General features: G+C 33.2%; 1 protein-coding gene across 1 annotated transcript; it reads right to left on the reverse strand.

Annotated features, from left to right (window-relative positions):
* Positions 1–13,011: 13,011 nt before the first annotated feature.
* LOC8267276 (RING-H2 finger protein ATL63) lies at positions 13,012–13,987 on the reverse strand. The gene has a single exon (XM_025157793.2). The coding sequence runs from the start codon at positions 13,951–13,953 to the stop codon at positions 13,153–13,155; it is 801 nt and encodes a 266-aa protein (XP_025013561.2). The 5' UTR covers positions 13,954–13,987; the 3' UTR covers positions 13,012–13,152.
* Between the last annotated feature and the right edge of the window lie 6,380 nt (positions 13,988–20,367).

A 20,367-nucleotide genomic window follows, 5' to 3' on the forward strand; every position in this document is an offset into this window, starting at 1 on the left:
ACGATTGAGTTTCTTTTGAGATGTGTTGAATGCTATTTGTTGTGGCCTAAGGGCATGAACTTTGAGGACTTGCTGACTGCATTTTTATGAGTTGAGTTGTTAATTTCCTAAGGACAAGCATAAGCTTAAGTGTGTGGTGATTTGATATGCATAGTTTTACACATGTTTGCTTGCATATTATTGTGCATTTTCTTAGAATTTTTGCTGTTTTTATTCCAAGATCACCGTGTTTTGTGTCTTTCCGTATTCCTGGAGATTTTATAGGTCCATCATTAGTGTTCAAGCAATTTTAGATCAATTTCAGGCGAAAAGAGACGTAATCAAAAGTGTTCGGCCTTGGGTTGACTTTTGGGAAGTCAACACGACCCATGTTTGAGTCCGTGTAAAAATTCCCAGGCTGTGTAGTGATATGCTATTTGTGTAGCTACAATCTAAGGTAGTGAACCTATCGATGTAGTCTAGCACTAATGGCGAGTATCAAGGTCGTATCCCTTTGGAAAATGAAAGCCCAGAGTTACTACTTTATTCTCTGTTATATTAGCCCAAAATGAATGATGAATAATTTCTAAATTTAATAATAATTACAAGCTGAGTTCTAAGTGAGATGAAGTAACGAATGGATGAATGAAACTACCAAGACAAGAAAGCAAACCCAAAGGGTATCTAAACTAGTTGGCAATCAAACAAAAGATAATAGATGGATAAGTCCAATTACGCTACCTGTCGAAGAATTCTTAACTGAATTCGGTTTCTCTCTCGAGATAACCGAATTCCTAAACTCAAGAACCTAAAGTTGGAATCTCTTCCTAATGATTGATCCTTAAATTAGCATTAAGCTTTAATCCGCCTCTATTAAGCTTTGTTAATTCTTAATCCGGCTAGTTAATTATCCTTATTCTAAGTGATTATTAACTAGTTCTTGCTATTCAAATTTCCAACTACCAAATGAACTTCTCAATCACACAAAGCAATCTAAACACCACAATTCATAACGTCTCATGAATAATGCATTATCTTATTAATACTGAAAGCAAGAAGGATATAAAATTAAACTTAAACAATGCAACAATTTAATACTAAGCCAACATAGTAAAGAAATTCCAATGGATTTAATCGATCTAGCTACTCATGTTCATGTTTAAAACAGCTAGGAAATCAATTATAATGAAAGAATAACAAAAATGAAACATATACACCTTTTCTCTTAAATTGGATGAACCGCTCCAAATCTGAATCAGCACTACGATTGATCTCCCCAATTGCCTCTCGATTTGCTCTACTACTATATTGTACTCGGAACCTTGAGATTCCGGGATTCTTCCTCTCTATAACTCTCTCCCGAACTCAGTACTCCACAAAAACCGAACCAGTCACCAAAACTCTCTCTCCTCGCTCCTTGCTTACATAGCTCAAGAAATTATTTTCCTTATATAATTTTCCCAGCGCGGCCATGGTCATGGCCATGCTGAACCTTCAGATCTTGCAAATTAGGTCTTCTTCCTGGTCGTGCCCTCGCTGATGTTGAGCCACCACGGGCTGTGCTGGAGGCCTTGATAGCCTCGAAAACTGTGCCAAAACACCACATTTGAGGATCAAAGGCTAATGGGTTGAGCATGGCCAAAGTCCAGGCCATGCCGATCAACACGACCTTGACCTATTCCGAGATAAATGTTTGAAATGCGAGCCCTTGTCCAATTTTGATGAATTCTCGTTTGTTTTCGCATGTATTGATCTAAAATTGCTCAAACACTAATGATGGACCTATAAATTCTCCTGAAATACAAAAGAACACAAAACACAGGTGATCTTAGAATAAAAGCACAATAATTGCTAAGAAAATACACAATAATATGCAACCAAATATGTGTAAAACTATGCACATCATGTAGCTTAAGCACTTTGAAGCAACACGGATCCCGAGGCAAACACGCCCTAGAGCACAACCCATGTTGGCTAACACGGTCCAGAACATGCCCTTGCTAGATTCAGTTCATTTCGTCATTTGGAGACCAAAACGGTTTGGACACGGCCCCTGTTGAGGAGTACGGGCTATGAACACGCCCGTGTTGGTGCGCAGTATAAAATTGAATGAGCCAGTAAAGAGAAGAGGTCCTGCAATTTTGACTCTTCATCTTTCTTTGTAATTTCTCTAGACGCATTTCAGACATCCCGAGGCGGCTTCCAAAAGACTAATTCCACATTTTGATGTCATATTCGTGACTCTTAGGACTCAATTGAAGATTGAAGAGGGGTTTTAGAGTAATTCAAGAGGCATTTTGGAGATTATTTGCAGTGTAGATCAAGGCTTTGATATGTACATCCAATTCTAGGGAAAAGGGTGTACATGTTTCGATTGCTTTATTCTTTCATTGTAATTGGATTTCTATTTATTTTAGACATGAACATGTGTAGCTAGATTGATTGAATCCATTGAGGTTCCTTGCTATGTTAGCTTTTGTACTGAATTTTTAAGATTGTTTGAGTTTCTTTTTTGTATTCTTTTTGCAATTAATAATAAAAATCTAGTTTTCTCTACATTCAATGTGTTGATTACTATTCATAGAATTCTTTTAGTAATTGAGAAATTCTAATTGAATTTAAAAATTTAATTGTAAGAACAAGTTAATTCACTTAGAGATAAGGTCAATTAATTTACCGGATTAAGAATTAACAAAGCTTAATAGAGGTGGATTAAAGCTTAAGGCTAACTTAATAATCAATCATTAGGAAGAGATTCCAACTTTAGGTTCTTAGGATTAAAAATTCAGTTTTCTCGAGAGGGAAACCAAATTCAGTTTAGAATCTGTCCACGGGTTGCATAATCGGACTCAACAATCTGTTATCCTTTGTTTGGTTGCCAATTAGTTTAGGTCCTCTTTGGGTTTTTTTTCTTGTCTTGATTATTCCCTTTTCTCATTCACTCTCGCATTACATTTAGAATTTAGCTTTTAGTGATTAGCAAATTTAGAAACCTTCATTATTAGTCTCAAACTAGATAACAAGGAACGAGTAGTAACTCTAGGATTTCACTTTTCCGAAGGATACGATATTTTTAATACTTGTCGTTGTGCTAGGCTGCATCGATAGGTTCACTGCCTTAGTTGTGGTTGCATAAGCATCGCACCAACTGCACCAAAATCTTGAACTCTCTTTCCATTAAGAGCGGATATTCTAAATGAGTTGGGAGCTACTTAAGTTTTAAAGTAGGTGGGTCCATGATGGATGGTTTCTTCCTCTCTTCCTTTGGCATCACAATGAACTCGAATGTCCTTTTTCCCATTAGTTTTGCTACCTCAAAATAGGCTAATTATTCAAAAGCTTTTTTCCATCAGATTTTTCCTGCTCTTGTACTAGACACAACTTAAGAGGATTTTTAACAACAATAGATAAAAAAATTGATAGTTTCATGCCCAATCTTATCATTACTAAAGTTTATATCATCAAGCACAAGTGGATGTTTCAGAGCATTAGGAATTTGAAAAGTTACTTGCTCTTCCGCTACCCTAAGAATAAGCGTACCATCATGAAATCATTAATGGCCCTAGTTATAGCAAAAAAGGGTCTTCTTAAAATAAAGGAAATGTTAACAGTTTCATCCATATCCATAATCACAAAATTCATAGAAAAAATAAACTCTTGAACCTTAACTAACACATTCTCAATGATACCTTAGGATATACATCAATTTTATCAGCTAGGTGAGTACTAATGAGTGTTGGTTTAGGTTCTCCTAATCCTTGTTCTTTGAACAAATTATAAGACATAACACTAGTGTTAACCCCTAAATCAGCCACTGCGTTATCAACATTTAGATTACCAATAAAATAAGGAATAGTGAAACTCCTTGAGTCTTTTAATTTCTTATAAAATTATTGTGAATGTTCGCCGAGCTCTTCTTTGACAGTTGCACCATTAACACTTCCTCAAGCTTCCTTTTGTTAGAGAGGAGTTCCTTAAGAATTTAGCATACTTGGACATATACGATAAATCTTCCATAAAAGGTATGTTAATATGCAATTGCTTAAAAAGTTTAAGAAACTTACCAAATTGTGTACCTAATTTGCTTTTATGAAGATGGGCTTGAAAAGGCACCATCGCTTGATATCTTTCATAATAGGGTAGGCTTTGATGTTGCCTCTACTTTCTCTTCCACTTTGGCCTCTTCACCCTTTTGTTCACCGACTATCTTTTCAATTGTAGTTGAACCCTCATCTTCTTCATTCATTTTAGTTTCCAATTCCTTACCACTCTTCAACGTAATAACCTCAATCTGCTCCTTAGGATTGGGTTTTGTGTTACTTAGCAAGCTTCCTTGGAGCCTTTCACTTAAAAGTTTTGCAATTTGCCCCACTTGATTCTCTAAATTGTGAATCGAAGTTTACGGGTTCCTAAGAGCGGTTTCTATAAATTGAAACTGAGTTTTAGAAATTGAGATGAATTTCTCCATCATCTCCTCTAAATTACTGCTTCTAGGAGGAGCTTGTTGATGGTTTTGCTGCTGAAATCTTAGTGGAGGAGGTCTTTGTTGATTCTGATTTATCCAAGAAAAATTTGGATGATTTCTCCATCTCTGATTATAAGTATCGTTGTAGGGATTGTTCTACTGTCTTAGAGCATTACCCACATAATGAACTTCCTCCGGCTTACCAAAATTATTGCCATTTTGACAATCTTGACTTTAATGACAAGTCCCACACCAATCATAAGTCATAACTTGTGCCTGTCTTCGAGATGAATTTACATAGTAAAGCATCCATCTTCTTACTCATGGCCTCTAATTGTGCATTTATAACTTCCATGGGATCTACTGCATGGATTTCAACACCTTTAACTCAAACATGCTCTCTTGGATTCTGCCATTGATAGTTCATGACTCTTATATCCTTGATAAGATTCATAGCTTATTATGGAGTCCTGTTATTCAATGATCCACCTCCTGCTGCATCAATAGACTGTTTACTTATGTAATTCAGTCCATTAAAGAATGTATGAATTTATAGCCATAAAGTTAAACCATGGTGTGGATAGCTCCTTAGTACTTGAAATGTTCCCAACGATCATATAAAGTTTCATTCTCTTGCTAAAGAAACACTACTATGTCGTTCCTTAACTTGGCCATCTTAGAAGGTGGAAAGTATCTTTCTAAAAAATATTCGGCCAGCTAATTCCACATTGTAAATGTGCCAGTTGAAAACAACTTCAACCACTTCTTCGGCTTGTCCTTCAACGAGAATGGGAATAGCCTCAATCTAATAGCATCATCTGATACCTTATTAGTCTTAAAGGTATCACAAATCTCAAGAAAATCATGCAAATGAGTGTCTAGATCCTTATTTGGCAAACCATCAAACATGCAACTGTTTTGCACCATCTGAATAATATTGGGCTTGATCTCAAAATTGTTTGCTGCAATATTCGACCTAACAATACTTGATATAGCCCCATTCAGATTTGAGCATGCATACTCTTGCATGGTCCTCTCGCTAGGTGAAGCTGCTATTCTTAACTGATCCTCTTCTTGGTTTGGTTCCTCTCGATCCTTTGGATTTTGATTCTATAATTCTGCCATTGTTTCAGTTAAAACTCATTGTCTCTCTTCTTTTTGCTGCTTCAAAGTTCTTTCCAGCTCTAATTCATAAACGAATAGTTTCGTTGAACTAGCTCGGGTCATGCACAGATTCATGTACCTGAAGAAAATACAAACACAACAATAACAAGAATAATCAAATAAAAAAAATAAATATACTAAATCACTAGCTTTTAAATTACTAATAATATCACAATAGAAAATTTTTTCTAGCAACAGCGCCAAAAACTTGATACGCACTATCCGCACACAGCAAAGTGGACCAATCATATCAAGTAATCAAGTGATAAGTAAGAGTATTGTTCCACTAAGGACTACCTATGAATATTATTTTCAATCATATACTAATATTTAGCAATCAAGATGTAGTTTGGATATAGTGAAATTTGAAAGTAAACTAATGTTAAAAATAAGAATTAAACAACTGGTATAATTATCAAAGACAAAGCCTATTCAGGTAATGAATCCCCTAATAAGTTAAGTACTTCACGAATCAAGTGGCAATTAAATCAAACCCAAGAGTTGAATTGACATTCCATAATATTAGGTAAAAACTTTTCTCAAATGATTAAACCCCTGATTCCTAAGAGGAGGGAAATAAATCTCTTCTCAAACCGACTCACTTAGGTCATGCATTAAAATTAAGGAACTATTAAACCAAAGGATCTTGTAGAGAGTTAGGAGCCCTCATGAATTATTGCCATGTTAGCATGTTCTTGGAGATTCTGCACAATGATATGATGTTTTTTTCCTAGATTTGCCTACTTACTCCTATTGTCCATATTAAAAAGACTAACTCCTTTCATCAAAGGACCAAAAGGAAGATCTTTATATTAATCTTGTGCTCCACCCTAACCTTATCATAGTCTTAGTAGTTATGATTAATGAACCCACAACCATAGCAAAAATCCATGAGATGTTCATAAGAAATAATAATGGGACATTCAGTTTCAGAGTCACCTAAACCCAAGATCAAGCCAACTTACAGCAACTTTGCAATATCAATCAAGATTTTAGCACGTAGAAATCTGCCAAAGCAAGGACCTGATTTCACCTTGTCAACCTTATGCATTAGCCCAATTTCAGATCCTAATTATCTTGCGATTCTCTCGTTCATATAACCTAGAGGCACGTTATGAAATTGAGTCCAAAAGGAACACTCAAAAAGTCTATGCTAGAGATGTAATGATTTTATTGTATTTGGGAGAAAAGCAAGAGGGGCTTCTCGAAGCTCTAAGGCCCACCATTCAGAATTCTACTCCTTTCAATATGGAAATTGAATATAAGAATAAAGCAATTTTAATAGACTTGAAGAATATTGGACAAGGTAGTTTTGAAAGCCTCACGATTAACCAATTTTTAAGACAAGACTTTGTACGTAATGCATGCATCTAAATGTGATTTTGCTTCTGCACAACCCTCTTCATTGTAATACCTGAAACTTTTTCTCTTCAATAATAATAATAATAATAACTAATAACGAGTTTTTATTTTATTTAATTTTATTTAATTAATAGAATTGGGATGACTTAAAATAGAATCTTAATGCTAGAAAAAAATAAATAAAGGGATTTATTTAACTATATCTAATTGGTTTGATTTTCAAGAAATTAATTAAGTGAGTTCCATAAAGGATAAATTATATTTTTCTTATATATATAGGTCACACTCAATTTTCTCTCAATATGAATTTATGAATTAAATATTATATTTGAAAGTTATGAAAGAAATAGTAAATAATATTTTTATAAAAGAATTTATTAAAAATAGTAAATTTTAATTAGCAAATGATATTAGATTAAATTGAAAAAAAAGTCAACAAATTGATTAGTTAAGTTAATTAAGCGTTAGGATTAATTTGACAATTAATTATGAAATAAAGGCTAAAAGTATAATTGCAATAATATGGAGTTTAAATGAGAATTTTTATGGTTGGTATTTTTATAATTAAATATGTTGGTAAGGGCAATTTAGTAATTTTACCATTAAAAGCAAGGGTAAATAAGTAACTCTCTATTTCTAATAATTTTAATTTGGCCCAAAATAAGTAGTTAGGAGCTTAATTGAAATACTAAAGAAAAGTTGGAGGGTTAAACAGGAATTTTGCAGGGGAAAATAGTTAGTAATTAAAAAGATGAGGGACTAGATGGTAGTTAAGAGAAAGTTGGAGGACCAACTTGCAATAAAGAAAGAAAGAAAAGAATAAGAGTGACGAAGAAGAAAAAGAGGGAGAAGGAGCGGGACGTCGGCCTTTATGGCAGACGATGGGTGCGTCCGTCTAAGGCACGACGAAGCTGGCAGGAGGTGCAGCGGAGGGCAGCAAGCATGATGGCTACAACGGTAGCAGGCGGCAAGGAGGCTGTGTGAATGGCAGCCACTTGTTGACCTCGTTCTAGACGACTCCGGCGACCAATAGCGGTGGTTTTGGTCTCTAGGTGATCGGAAGCTTGAGAGCTTTCTAATAGGAGCAGCGGCAACGCAAATGGTGGTCAGAGTTAGGAGTTGCGGTGCAGAGAGAAAGTGGGGTTGTTTTGGGTTTTTCTTGATTTTCGGAGAGTTTCGGCAAGATAGGGTTGATTCAGATTCATGGATGAACTTCCATCAGCTCAAGCTTTCCAATGGCACTAATTTTGCGATGATCAAGCTTCGTTTGAAAATCGACGATCGATACTGTCCGTGATTTTCTCCGGATGATCGGAGGCTAGATCGGAGAATCAGATACTAGAATCATCGTCTGTGTGTTATTTCGAGTCCGTAGGCACGCTCGGATCGTCGATCAAACTCCGGTAGCTGAAGGCGAGTCGGTCTATTTATCAAGCATCTTGGTAATTCTCTAGCCGTTGATTTTTAGAGATTTTTAATTAAAAAATTATTTGATTAATTATTGTGTTGTTTACTATAAAAATTATGTGAGGATTGATTGTCAAAATAATAGTGTGTTGGACCATCTACCAATAATTTTGATCTGTTATGTGCTGTGGAGTCGGAAAAAATGATGTAGTTTTGGTGGCCTGACTTTCATAAATTAATTGATGAACATTAAAAGTGTTTCTGGCAGGTCCTAAACCCGTTATTTGTTAAATGTTTATTTGTTAAAATTTTTGGTAGAATTTTCGAGTCAAAATTTTTAAACAGTCAGTTCTAAGGAGTCTAGGTCTATGGTTATTTGTTAAATGTTTAAAACTTTAATTGATTGAATTATTCCCCGTGAATAGATAATCCATCATTTCTGTCCGCTCCACCCGAGGCTTAGGAGTAGAGCAAGAGAGGTCACCAGAACTGTGAGTTAAAGTCATATATCTGCTATACTCCGCTATACATGTGTCATGCTAAAATTCTACGTAGCAATTCTGATTGAATGATTTAAAGATTTAAATTATTTATTTATTTACTTTTCCAATACCATTTTCTACATCATGGTTATTGTAATTGCATGTTGACTCGGGATGAAACGGCAGTAGAATAAGCCACCTGATGGGTTACATCAGGATCGTGTGTGCACCGGTATAAATCTGAGAGAGGTAGTAAAAGAATATCTAAGGCTTGCCCTAGTCGAGTTTAACTCTCTGGGCTGTGTAGAGTTTGAGTACCGGATTAAAGGTCCCTGATTGAGCATTGCTCTCTAGGCACCGGCTTTATTGGAAATTAAGTGACCAGGCTAGATTTAAGGATTCTAGTCGAGCCTCGCTCTCTAGGTGCCACTCCTGTTAGAGTGAGAGAGCCGAAAGGCTAAGGCTGTTAGTTTTGGGGTTAGGGTTCTGCTAAGGTACTAGTCCCGTAGCACAAAAAATATATTTTTATTAAATCAATGGCATAACAGGCATTTTTACATGACCTAATATATTATTTGATTAAACAAATATTTTATTGAAGTGGTTGTATTCATTTTTGGATATATGATTTTAGCTCACTCTCGAGACTGATAGTCTCAAATTTAACTGTTTTCCAGGTGTTTATTAATTTCCGCAGTTCTTTTTCTCTAAGCAGCCTAACTTTCTTCATCTTCGGGTTTTAATGTAATTGATTTTATTGGTAAGTTTGATCTTTAAAATTTTAGATTCTCTGCAGTAGTAATTCCAAACTTATCATTTTGCAATAGCACGTAAATTCAAATCGCCATTCATACTAGCATCTTGAATAATATATATATATATATATATATATATATATATATATTATGAAATATTTTTATAAAGATGGTTAAAAGTTAGTTATGAAATATTTTTATAAAGTACAGAATCAAGATCATACTTTGATTGAGTTAGCGAATGGTTAGGCTTGCTACAAGTTTCGGGGGCCTTACGTCTACCCATTTCCTAGCGCCGGTCATTATAGGCCCACAGATCGGATCGTGACAACCACAGTAACGATCTAAGCATTAGGATTATTATTCAACCTTAGCTTCCCACATATGCTTGATAGTTCATTTGGATCCATCAAAACCCAATAAAGAAAGAGTGGAAAGAAAGTATGACAAAGAAGAAGCAAAACGCTTAACCTAGGGCAAGCAAGAAAATCGTGACTAGGCACGAGGAAGAAGAGTCCTACTCAAGGTAAAGTTGCTCTAAAGGAGAAACTCTAAACGCTCTAAAACCCTATTAGAGAGAAGATTCAACAGTGTCTAAGGTATTAAAATAGAATTCAAAAAACTATAATAAAACTATAATAAAAACAAAAGAAAACATGAAGTATAATAACAACTAACAAGAAGTGTAATAACAACTAGTCTTGTTGTTGACTTTATCTTTGATAGAGTATGATTTTTAATAAAATAAAATAAAATAACGAATGGAGAAATCTACAGAAAAAAAGTTTTTATAAATAATGTTGAAAATTCATTAAAGTATAAATCTAATTTTACAAATTCATCTCTATTAAAATTTTTGATAGTGGACTATGACGCAGAAATTTTTAGAAAAAAATATATATTTTGTGCATTATAAATTATTAAATTTAGTTAAACATTAAAAATTTGAAGTATAATGTACAACTAAAAATTAGATTCACAATATACACTTTTCTAAAAATAGAATTTTTAGTAAAAATTAAAAAAATAAATAAGAATAGAGAAATCAACCAATTCAAGTAAAGGCTTTTATTCTTAAATTTAATTTTTTTATTTTATATTTATTATTAATTAAAACTATTTTTAGTAATGAGTCTAAGTAGAAATTTCTTTAATCTTTCAATTAATGCATATAAAAGATACATGAGAAGAAGGCTAAAATGTCAATTTATCCCTTCAACTTGAAACTAAGGAGCAACTAACTTGGATTTTAAATTTCTGGCCAAGTTATCAATTAAATGCAATTTAAGGATTACCCCAATACGAAAAATTCAATTTGATTTTTAAACTTCATACTAAATATCAATTTTTAGATAAAAACATATTTTTATTTAGCTAAAATAAAATTTTTTAATGTTAGCATAATTTACTCATAAAAATAATTGGATAATATTTTTGATTGCATGTTTTAAATTAAATAACATTAACTTCAACTAATAATTGTGTCTCTATAAATTGTTGTTAGAGTTAAAATATATGGTGGTATTATTTTATATTTTTCTATATAAGTCATAAATATTTTTTTGATAACATTTTCTTATCAATACCTACCAATTATGATAATTTATAATATTTATAAATAAATTTTGATAAAATTAAATTAAATAAAAGTATAATTTTATACGAGTTTGGTAATATTATTTAATTTAATTTTTCATAGAAATACTATTTTTCATTATTTTTATCAAATAATGAGAGTAAATTATGTTAAAATTAAATAATTTCATATTACCTCGATAAAAAACTATTTTTAAAAAGTTTCATATTTAGTGTTGTCCCTTAAAACCAAGAAGGGGATTGAATTGGAGACCTTAAATTGCGGAAGTAATAGGTAAAAACACAAAGGATTAAGGAAAAGATGAAGAGATTAAGGATTGGAGAAGTTTACACAAGGGATTTATAGTGGTTCGGGAATAAACCTCCCTACTTTCACTCCTCAAGATCACACTTGAGTATTTTAATAAAATCACTTTGATTATAATCTTGGGATTTAAAAGTTCACCCACGACTTAGTGTTTTCAAGGCTCACACTAAACCTCTTTCCTTAGTGTATCAAGCTCTCACTAAGTCCTTTAATTCTTAAGTATTAATGGTTACTCAACAACCAATTCTTTGTGTTTAGGCTCATACAATAACCCTTTCTAAGTTTAGTTGAATAAAGATTTTAACTTAATACACTTTACAAATAAAGAAAATGAGTGTAAGAAGTTAAGAAATGAATTTGCAAGAGTTTTGATATATCTAGCACACATACTTGGTTATTGTGTCTTTAAGAGGGGTATATATACTTGTAGTAACTCCTTAGAGACGTTATAATCTGCCCAAAACTCCTATAATGCCAAATTTGATGACTTACCAAAAATTGCCTAAAGTCATGCAAAGCAACCCCGTGCTTCCCAAGCGCAATCGCGTTTTCTGAAAAGAGACATTGGAATTCCAACGGGTCCAACCACGTAGCACTGATAGGGTGGCAGCCGTCTCAACAGTTACTGACATTTTATTAATTATGAAAACTGCCCCAGTGCCACAATAGCGCCCTTGCACTTGCCTTGACCTCGCCCAAAAGCGCCCTGGCGCTTCTCGTCGAGCTATCGTCTGCCAGAAATTATCTCAACACCTAAAGTGAGGCGCCCTGGCTCTTCTTCAAGCGTTGACATTTTGACTGCCAAGTGTTATGAGATGATTAGGCTTCTGTCAGGTGGACTTTTTAACGTCTTGTAAACTTTTTGTCTTTATGAAAAGCGCTCGCATGCTGTTGGAGCGCCTGCGCACTTTTGAGATAAATTTACAAGATTTAATTCAAGGCTAAAAATGTTTGGTATAGGCTTGGTTCCTTTGATGCTCTAACACATAGACATTAAGTCACGGTGTTAGTGATAGTTAATTTGGTTGTTAGAATCAAAATAGAGATTAATTGCACCTTAAGTCAATATTTAGTATAAATATAAGGTTGAATTTGAACCTTTTGTATTTCAAATGGATTGAATTGGTATTCTTATCAAATTGCTGAATAAATTAATTAAAAAAAAAAAAGGAACTAAGTGCTTATTGATTGAAAGTTTTTGGAGCAAATTGGCACTTTAATAAAGAATATATATAATATATTAATAATAACTAAAATGCATGTAAAAAGAATATCAAATAAAAGAGTACAAACATATGTATAAAATTAAACATTTATAATATCCATATTCGTTTGTATAAAAGAAAACAAGTGACAAATAAAAGAGTATAAATAAATTTATGAATTAAAGATTTGTAAAATCCAAACTTTTTTATCTATTGATTCGGCTAAAAGTCATAAATTTTAGAAATATCATTTGAAATATGAGTTTTATTTTTATACATTAATCAGAACTTGTGCTAATATATTTGTAATTAATTACATATAGAACCGTGAGTTTGACACCAAGCTCTGTTTTTTACTTTTCCAGAGGAAGAAAAAGGAAAACAAAAAATAAATAAATAATTTAATAAACAAAACAAACGACACTTTCTCTTAGACTTCCAATCGAGTGTGATCAATAGATGATGGAAAAACCTTATAGCTCTCTGATCTATTCCTACTCAGCATCCTCTTCAAAGAACCAGCCAAAGAAGAAGAAGAAGGTGACGATGATGATGATGGTGATGGTGATGGTGATGATAAGAAATTATGATTAACCACAACACTAGTAGTCCCATTCTCATTTTCAGGATTATTGGACACTTCAATGACATGACTCCCCAGAGATCTAGACTCCTCATGATCAGTTTCTGCAGGCTCCATAGACACGGACTTGACATCACCATTAGCAATGTCACTTACCAGTACCACTACCGCTGGAGCTCTACAAATTGGACAGTTAGTGTGGGAATGCAACCACATGTCAATGCACTCAACGTGAAAACAATGTCCACACTTTGTCAATCTCCTCCCAACCTCATTTCCCTCGAAATTACTTAAGCAAATGACACATTCTAAACCTTGTTCATGCTCTTCATCTGCTCCTCCGTAAACAAACAATGGAATTGAAGAAATGGCTGACTGGTGAAGACCCTTTCTAGGATAATGGAAATATTGATGGAATCTTGCAGAAAGTAAAACATGAGACACAGAGACAGAGCTGCTTGATCTCCTGCTCCTTCTTCCACTGCTGCTAGCTCGTGTCAAAAACCATTTGGCATAGATGTGCAGAAGCAGCACAAAAAGGATCACAACAAGGAGTGATATGACTGCAGCCAACATTATGTTGCTATCATATGATGATATGTTGTTAATCAAGTGACTCAATGGGTTTTGTTTTGGATAATCTGACATTATTTGCAATAATCTAAAGAAGATCGAGACCTTCTGTAATATGGGATTCTGAAGCAAAAAAAAAGTAAAATTTGGTTACTTATATACAACGCACCAGAATAATTAATAAGATATTAAAACAATGGAATCTTCTTCTTGTTCTTCTCTTGTCCTCGGATGCTAGTATACTATGCGATAAATATAATTTATTGGCAATTGTTAAGTCTGTTTTTAATACTCCCACCTAGGAAAAATTAAATTAACTGTGACCCAATTATGACAATTAAATATAATTTTCTTTCCTGAAAATTCAAACGAATTATGAATTGAAAGTGGATATTCCCATTTTTGCATCAACTCATGGCAAATGGCACATATTTAATAATATGTGTGGATTATATATATATATTATATTGCTCGTTACAAGCATTCCAAATTAAAAATATAAAAATTATATTATAATTTTATTTAATAAATTAGTCTATAATACAATATTAAATAGTAAATAATTCTATTAGTAAAGTATTATTATAATAATAAATATATCAATTAATATATCAATAAAATAAAAATTAAAAGTATCATATTCTCTTTTATGATTTTTTATCTTTAATTTTTATAAAAGTCATATTTAATTATTTAAAATCCGACGTAAATAAATATATAGTTTAAGTAAAATTACCTTCATCTGAATTTATATATATTTATTTTTCTTAAATAGTATATTTATACTAATTAATTTTGAATTGGATGCTTACAAGTAATTATTGCATATGGGTTAATAAAAATTAACACTTATTATCATACAATTAGCTTTATTAATAAATGAAGCTTAATAAAATCAATCTATAATTAGTCATTTAATTATGCATTGCATAATATTATTATTATTCTATTAATTATAAATAATACTATAAATTAAATTTATCGATAAAATCTAATAATTTTTTTAAAATTTTATAATTATTTATAATATATTAAGAATAATAATAAGTTATATATTTTAAGTAATTTTTAGAATTAATATCTTAAAATTTTATTAACTTAGTAATATAAAATTATTTGGTAATTGATTTTTAATATTATATAAATTAGTTCTACATTCATAGTTGATACTTTAATTAAAAAATCAAATTACTAGTTAATAAAATATTAAAAATATTATTTCTTAGAATTAAAATTATTATCTAATTCACGGAATAAATTTGTTAGTTAATATGGTATTAAAATATAATTAAAATGTTATTTTCTAGAATTAGAATATTACTTAAGAATGTAATTTATTAATTAATAAATTAATAAAAAATTTAAAATTACACATAAATTTAGATTATATATTTTAAAAATAAATACATATGCTAAAATAAAAATTTAATTTGTCAAGATAATAAATACATATCAAAAAATTGTATGTCTCAAAATATATATATATATATATATATATATATATATATATATATATATATATATAAGAAAAGATGAATATTTTAACAAATTATTTGAGATAACGGAAATAAAATTAAGTGTTGCTTTGAATATTTGTTTAGTTTATTATGAAAAATTATTATAAAAATGAATCCTATATAATATTAAGAACGTTTTGTAGGGATTAAATTATGGGCAATGTGCCCCTCCAACATTTGCGTGTATTGGTAGGCAATAGCAAAGGCTATAAATTAGAAAAACAGGAGTAACAAACAAAAGTGTAGATTGAAGTCGAAGGAAATCCCTTTATCCAAGGAGATGAATGAGATTGGCGGATGGGATGGTAGAGGAAAAGGCCCAAATGAAGGACTCGTGAAGGCGACGGCAAGCAGCCAAGGGATTCATGTGGTCATTTGTATTTTATTTGTTTGTTTAACGGTGAATTTAACATATATTAATTTTCTTTTTGCTGTATAGGGATCCCAAACGAAAGAGATGAGTCATGAGTCCATCCATTTCTCTCACTTCTTTTAGGTCCACTCATGCGTCATGACTTGACTCATGAGTCATGAGTGGGGTGGGCCCTAACACTCCTAAATTATAAATAAAGTTAATATTTATTTGCAATAAATGATGCTTATCAGTGAAATTGAAATGAATTATTGCAAGACAAATTCAATATTATTTTAAGGTAAATAGTAAAGGAAAAAACTTTCGAATTAAACGAGGAAAATCATTTGTTAACTAACAAATAAATTATAAAACTGAAAATTAAAAATTGACCTTAATTCTAATTGGTTCATTTAGTTTGTAAGAAATAAAAAAAATATATACATGTTATTGAAAAAGATAAAAAATAATGTTTCTCTATTAATACAGAATTAATAGATTAATAGAAAGTTCAAGTGTGAGCATGGTCTTTCAGGATCTGCTCTAATTGATGAGTGACTTTGTCATTACATTCAAGTATCGTATTTCATACTTGTCCTGTTTCGAAATGAACCGTTTGACTAAGGGTCCTAAAGTATTACAAAAGGCTTTAAGACCAGCCGGAGAATGAGTAGCCACCAGATGAGATTGGGACATGCTTTGGGAGTGAGGATGACGGCTTTGTACCCATTGCGGAAAGCCCAAGTGTCTTCGTACCTAAAATCGGAGATCTAAATTCGAGAAGTTAGATACGAATAGGGAAGATTCTTAAAAGCACTCTTATTCGCCAATGCAATGAAACCTAGCCTCCACTAGAGTATACGAGCCTTTGTTTATCCTAATATCATTACCTTAGCATGTTTTACCCTATATATTCATTTTATACATCAACCTTGAGTACCTCGACTATTTGGCATGTGAGGAGAGTAAATAAAAGACTAACCTAAGCGGGGGGGGGGGGGGGGGGGGGAGGGGGTGGGGGTAGGGGGTAGGGGGGTGGGGTACTTGAATACCTTGACTATTTCTTAGAAGGAAGCACATTGGTGCTTTTACTAATCCTAGCTGGGAGGTATTTTAGTGTCTTAGGTTTTCTATCTTGACATGCCAGGGTAGCCACAAAAAGGTTGCAATTTTTATTAATCTTATCCTAAGTGTCATATTCATTTTAGCCTTAGCATTTGAGATGAAAACATGATGAAACGTAGGAGCTTACTTTAGTAAGCTTTTAGTTCATTTTACATCTTTCGTACATATAGGGTGATCACAACATTTGCTAAGTCCAATTTCATTCTTTATTACAAGTGAGGTGATATCCTAAGCACAAATTAAACATACATAGAAAAGGGAGAATGAGGCCACCGAATCTCGTAGTAAGCCTGACACTCACTAACTCAATTAAATCTCATCTCATTTTACTGTTGCCACAATTATCTTAACAGTTACATTTTACATAATTAATTCGCTCTACCAGAAGAATTAGGCGAGACCCGAAACTATAGAAAATTTCAACTGGTACACCTACTATTTCTACTGTGGAGAATCTAAGATTTTAGAAATTAACATACCAAATCAAATATACCACCCGATAATAAAGGAGTCGGGTTAGTAGATAAGGGTCGCGGGAAGACTAACAGTCACGGATCAGAAAAATAGTGAAATTGAGACTATTAGTGTCGAGAATGAGTTAAAATCATACATCCAAAAATATTTGCATATACTTCGATCATACATTTATTTAATTTAAAATAAGCATTAAGTCGTGTAAAAACATACGTGTCATGCCATGCTTAAATTAAATAAAATAATTTTTACACGCTACGGAACGGGGTACTGCAGTAGAACCCTAATCCCAACACAAACATCTCGATCAATCTCCATACTGACATCTCGGCTAATCGCAACTCTAACATCCCAACTAATCTCATTCCAATAGGACTGGTGCCCAAAGAGCAAAGCTCGACCAGAGTCCTTAACTCTAGTCTGGTCACTTAATGTTCACTATCTGCCTTAGCCTTTCGGCTCTCTTATTCCAATAAGACTGGCACCCAGAGAGCAAAGCTCGACCAGGGACCTTACCTCCAGTCTGGTCACTTAGATTTCCAAATAAGCCGGCGCCGAGAGAGCAATGCTCGACCAGGGACCTTTACTCCTGCAACCACACTCTACTAAGCCCAGAGAGCGATGCTCGAACAGGGCATGGCCTAATCTTTTCTTTTTAAATTTACCTATGTACCCTTTTCCATCACTCTTGGATTTATACCGGAACACTCATCAACTCTTATGTTCTACTGCCGTCCCATCCCGAGTCATCTTGCAATGATAAAATCAATGATAAAGGAGGAACATACATGAATAGTAATTAAAAAGTATGATACAAATAAATAATAATTAAATGAATAATTTGAACTTGTAATAAAATAACCACGATAGCAAAATCAAAAATTTATGCATGACACATGTAAGCAGATATATGACTTTAACTCACAGCTTTTGCGACCTCCTAGCTCTGCTTCGGTGCCTCGGCTGGAGCGAGCCGAACAGACGGATTATCTAATCACGGAAAATAATTTATCAATAATGCTGAACAATTGACAATTAACCCTAGGTCTAGATTTCTAGGACTGACTGTCTAAAATCTCGACTCGGGTAAATTCTACTGAAAATTCGGCAGAACCTTCCCTATAAGACAGACATTTACCCTCCGTAAAACGAGTCCAGGACCTGCGAGAAAAATACTACAAATTACCGAAACGCTTGATTGCTCGGTCGACTCGCCTCCAGCTGCCGGAGTCCGATCGACGATCCGAACACACCATCGGACTCGAAATGACGCGCTGATGACGATCCCTGCTTCTAATTTTTCGATCCGACCCCCGATCATCCGGAGAGATTTACAGACGATCTCGGCTGTCGATTTAGAAACGGAGTCCGATCGCCACGAAACTGGTGCCATTACGAAGCTTGAGCTGAGGGGAGTCCGGATACATCCTCCGATCATCCATAGCTCGCCGAAAAAGCTGAAAAATGCCGCTGCCAACACCTCGCCGGAACTCCCTTCTCCGGCCACCAAAGCCGATGCTGCCGCCACCAAAAAGAAGCCCTTAATTCACCGGTCAAAATGAGACTGACCTCACCGCTAGAGGACGCCGGAAACGGCTAGAACGCCGCCGATAGCCACAACACTCCCTCTTTTTTTTTTCCATTCGCTAGCGTCATGGCACCAGTGACACCCTCGGCCGGCCATGCCTCCTTCTATCTCCCCCGACGACTTCTTCTCCCTCTTTCTTCTTCCTTCTTCCTTCTTCCTTCTTTCTTTTCTTCTTTCTTTCCTTCAATATCGACTTTTGGTCCTTGAAGTTTCCTTTCTTACCTTTTTTCCCTCAACTTTTTTAATTAGTACAATTTCATCCTGTAAAATTTCCAATTAACCTCTAAACTTTTCTTTAGCTTTTCAATTAAACCTCTAATTATTTAATTTGGGCCAAATTAGAATTATTGAAAATACACAATTACATATATACCCTTGCCGACATATTTATTTACAAAATACCAAACATACAAATTTTCATTAAACCCCCAAAATAATAAAATTATACTTTTAATCCTTATTCCAAAATAAATTTCCAATTAAATTCTAACACAATTAATTTAATTAATTAAATTGTGAAATATTTTCCAATTAAAATTAACATCATTAACTAATTAAAATACCTTTTTCTCCAATAATTCTTTTATAAAAACATCCTTTACAATTTCTTTCATAACTCTCAAATATAGAATTTAACTAAATATATTAATTCCAATTTAAACCAAATAAAAATATAATTAAGTTAAATTAAATAAAAACTCATTTATTATTCATTATTAATATTATCTTTATTAAATAAAAATTTTGGGGATTACAGAGGGAGCCTAAATATACAAATGGTGTAAAAGCCTTAATACAAATTAATGCAAACCAAAGCAAATAATAATTCCTTGTAATCCTTAGAGGGGATCCTAGAAAAATAACCAACTCTACATTTTTTTTTGGGTTAGCATCAAACATGACATGAATAATAAGGATAAATAATTATTTAAATAATGCAAATAAGGAAATGATAATAAAGAAGATAAATGGCATAACAAAATTAAGATAAGACAGAATTAAAATGAGATATAAAGTTTAATAACATTAAAATAAATAAAAATAATAAATTTTATCGTCATCACTAGGGCTAGCCTCATGCGGGCACAAGGTCGACTCGTGTGAGGATAGTCCCCTCAGGGCATATAAGTCATACAACGATGTTTGGAACGCTAGCCTTTCATTCTAGAAGAAAGAGACTGAACTCGTACGAGGTCAGTCCCTAAATCAAAGGTAATAGAAGAGACAATGTCATTTGTCGCCTAAAAGTTATCCTTTGGGTTCATGTGGCACTTGAACTCACGCAAGTAGTGGGCGACCTCATGTGAGCTCAAAGGTCTAGAGCCTGGAGGACGCTAAAAGTTGCATTTCAAGTAAGAACGACGTCGCTTTTAAGCTTAAAGCTCCCTAAATCAAAAGCCTCATCTCCAAATATGATTTGAGGGAAACTTTCT

This window comes from Ricinus communis, chromosome 2, assembly GCF_019578655.1.
Source record: "Ricinus communis isolate WT05 ecotype wild-type chromosome 2, ASM1957865v1, whole genome shotgun sequence".
Classification (NCBI taxonomy): domain Eukaryota; kingdom Viridiplantae; phylum Streptophyta; class Magnoliopsida; order Malpighiales; family Euphorbiaceae; genus Ricinus; species Ricinus communis.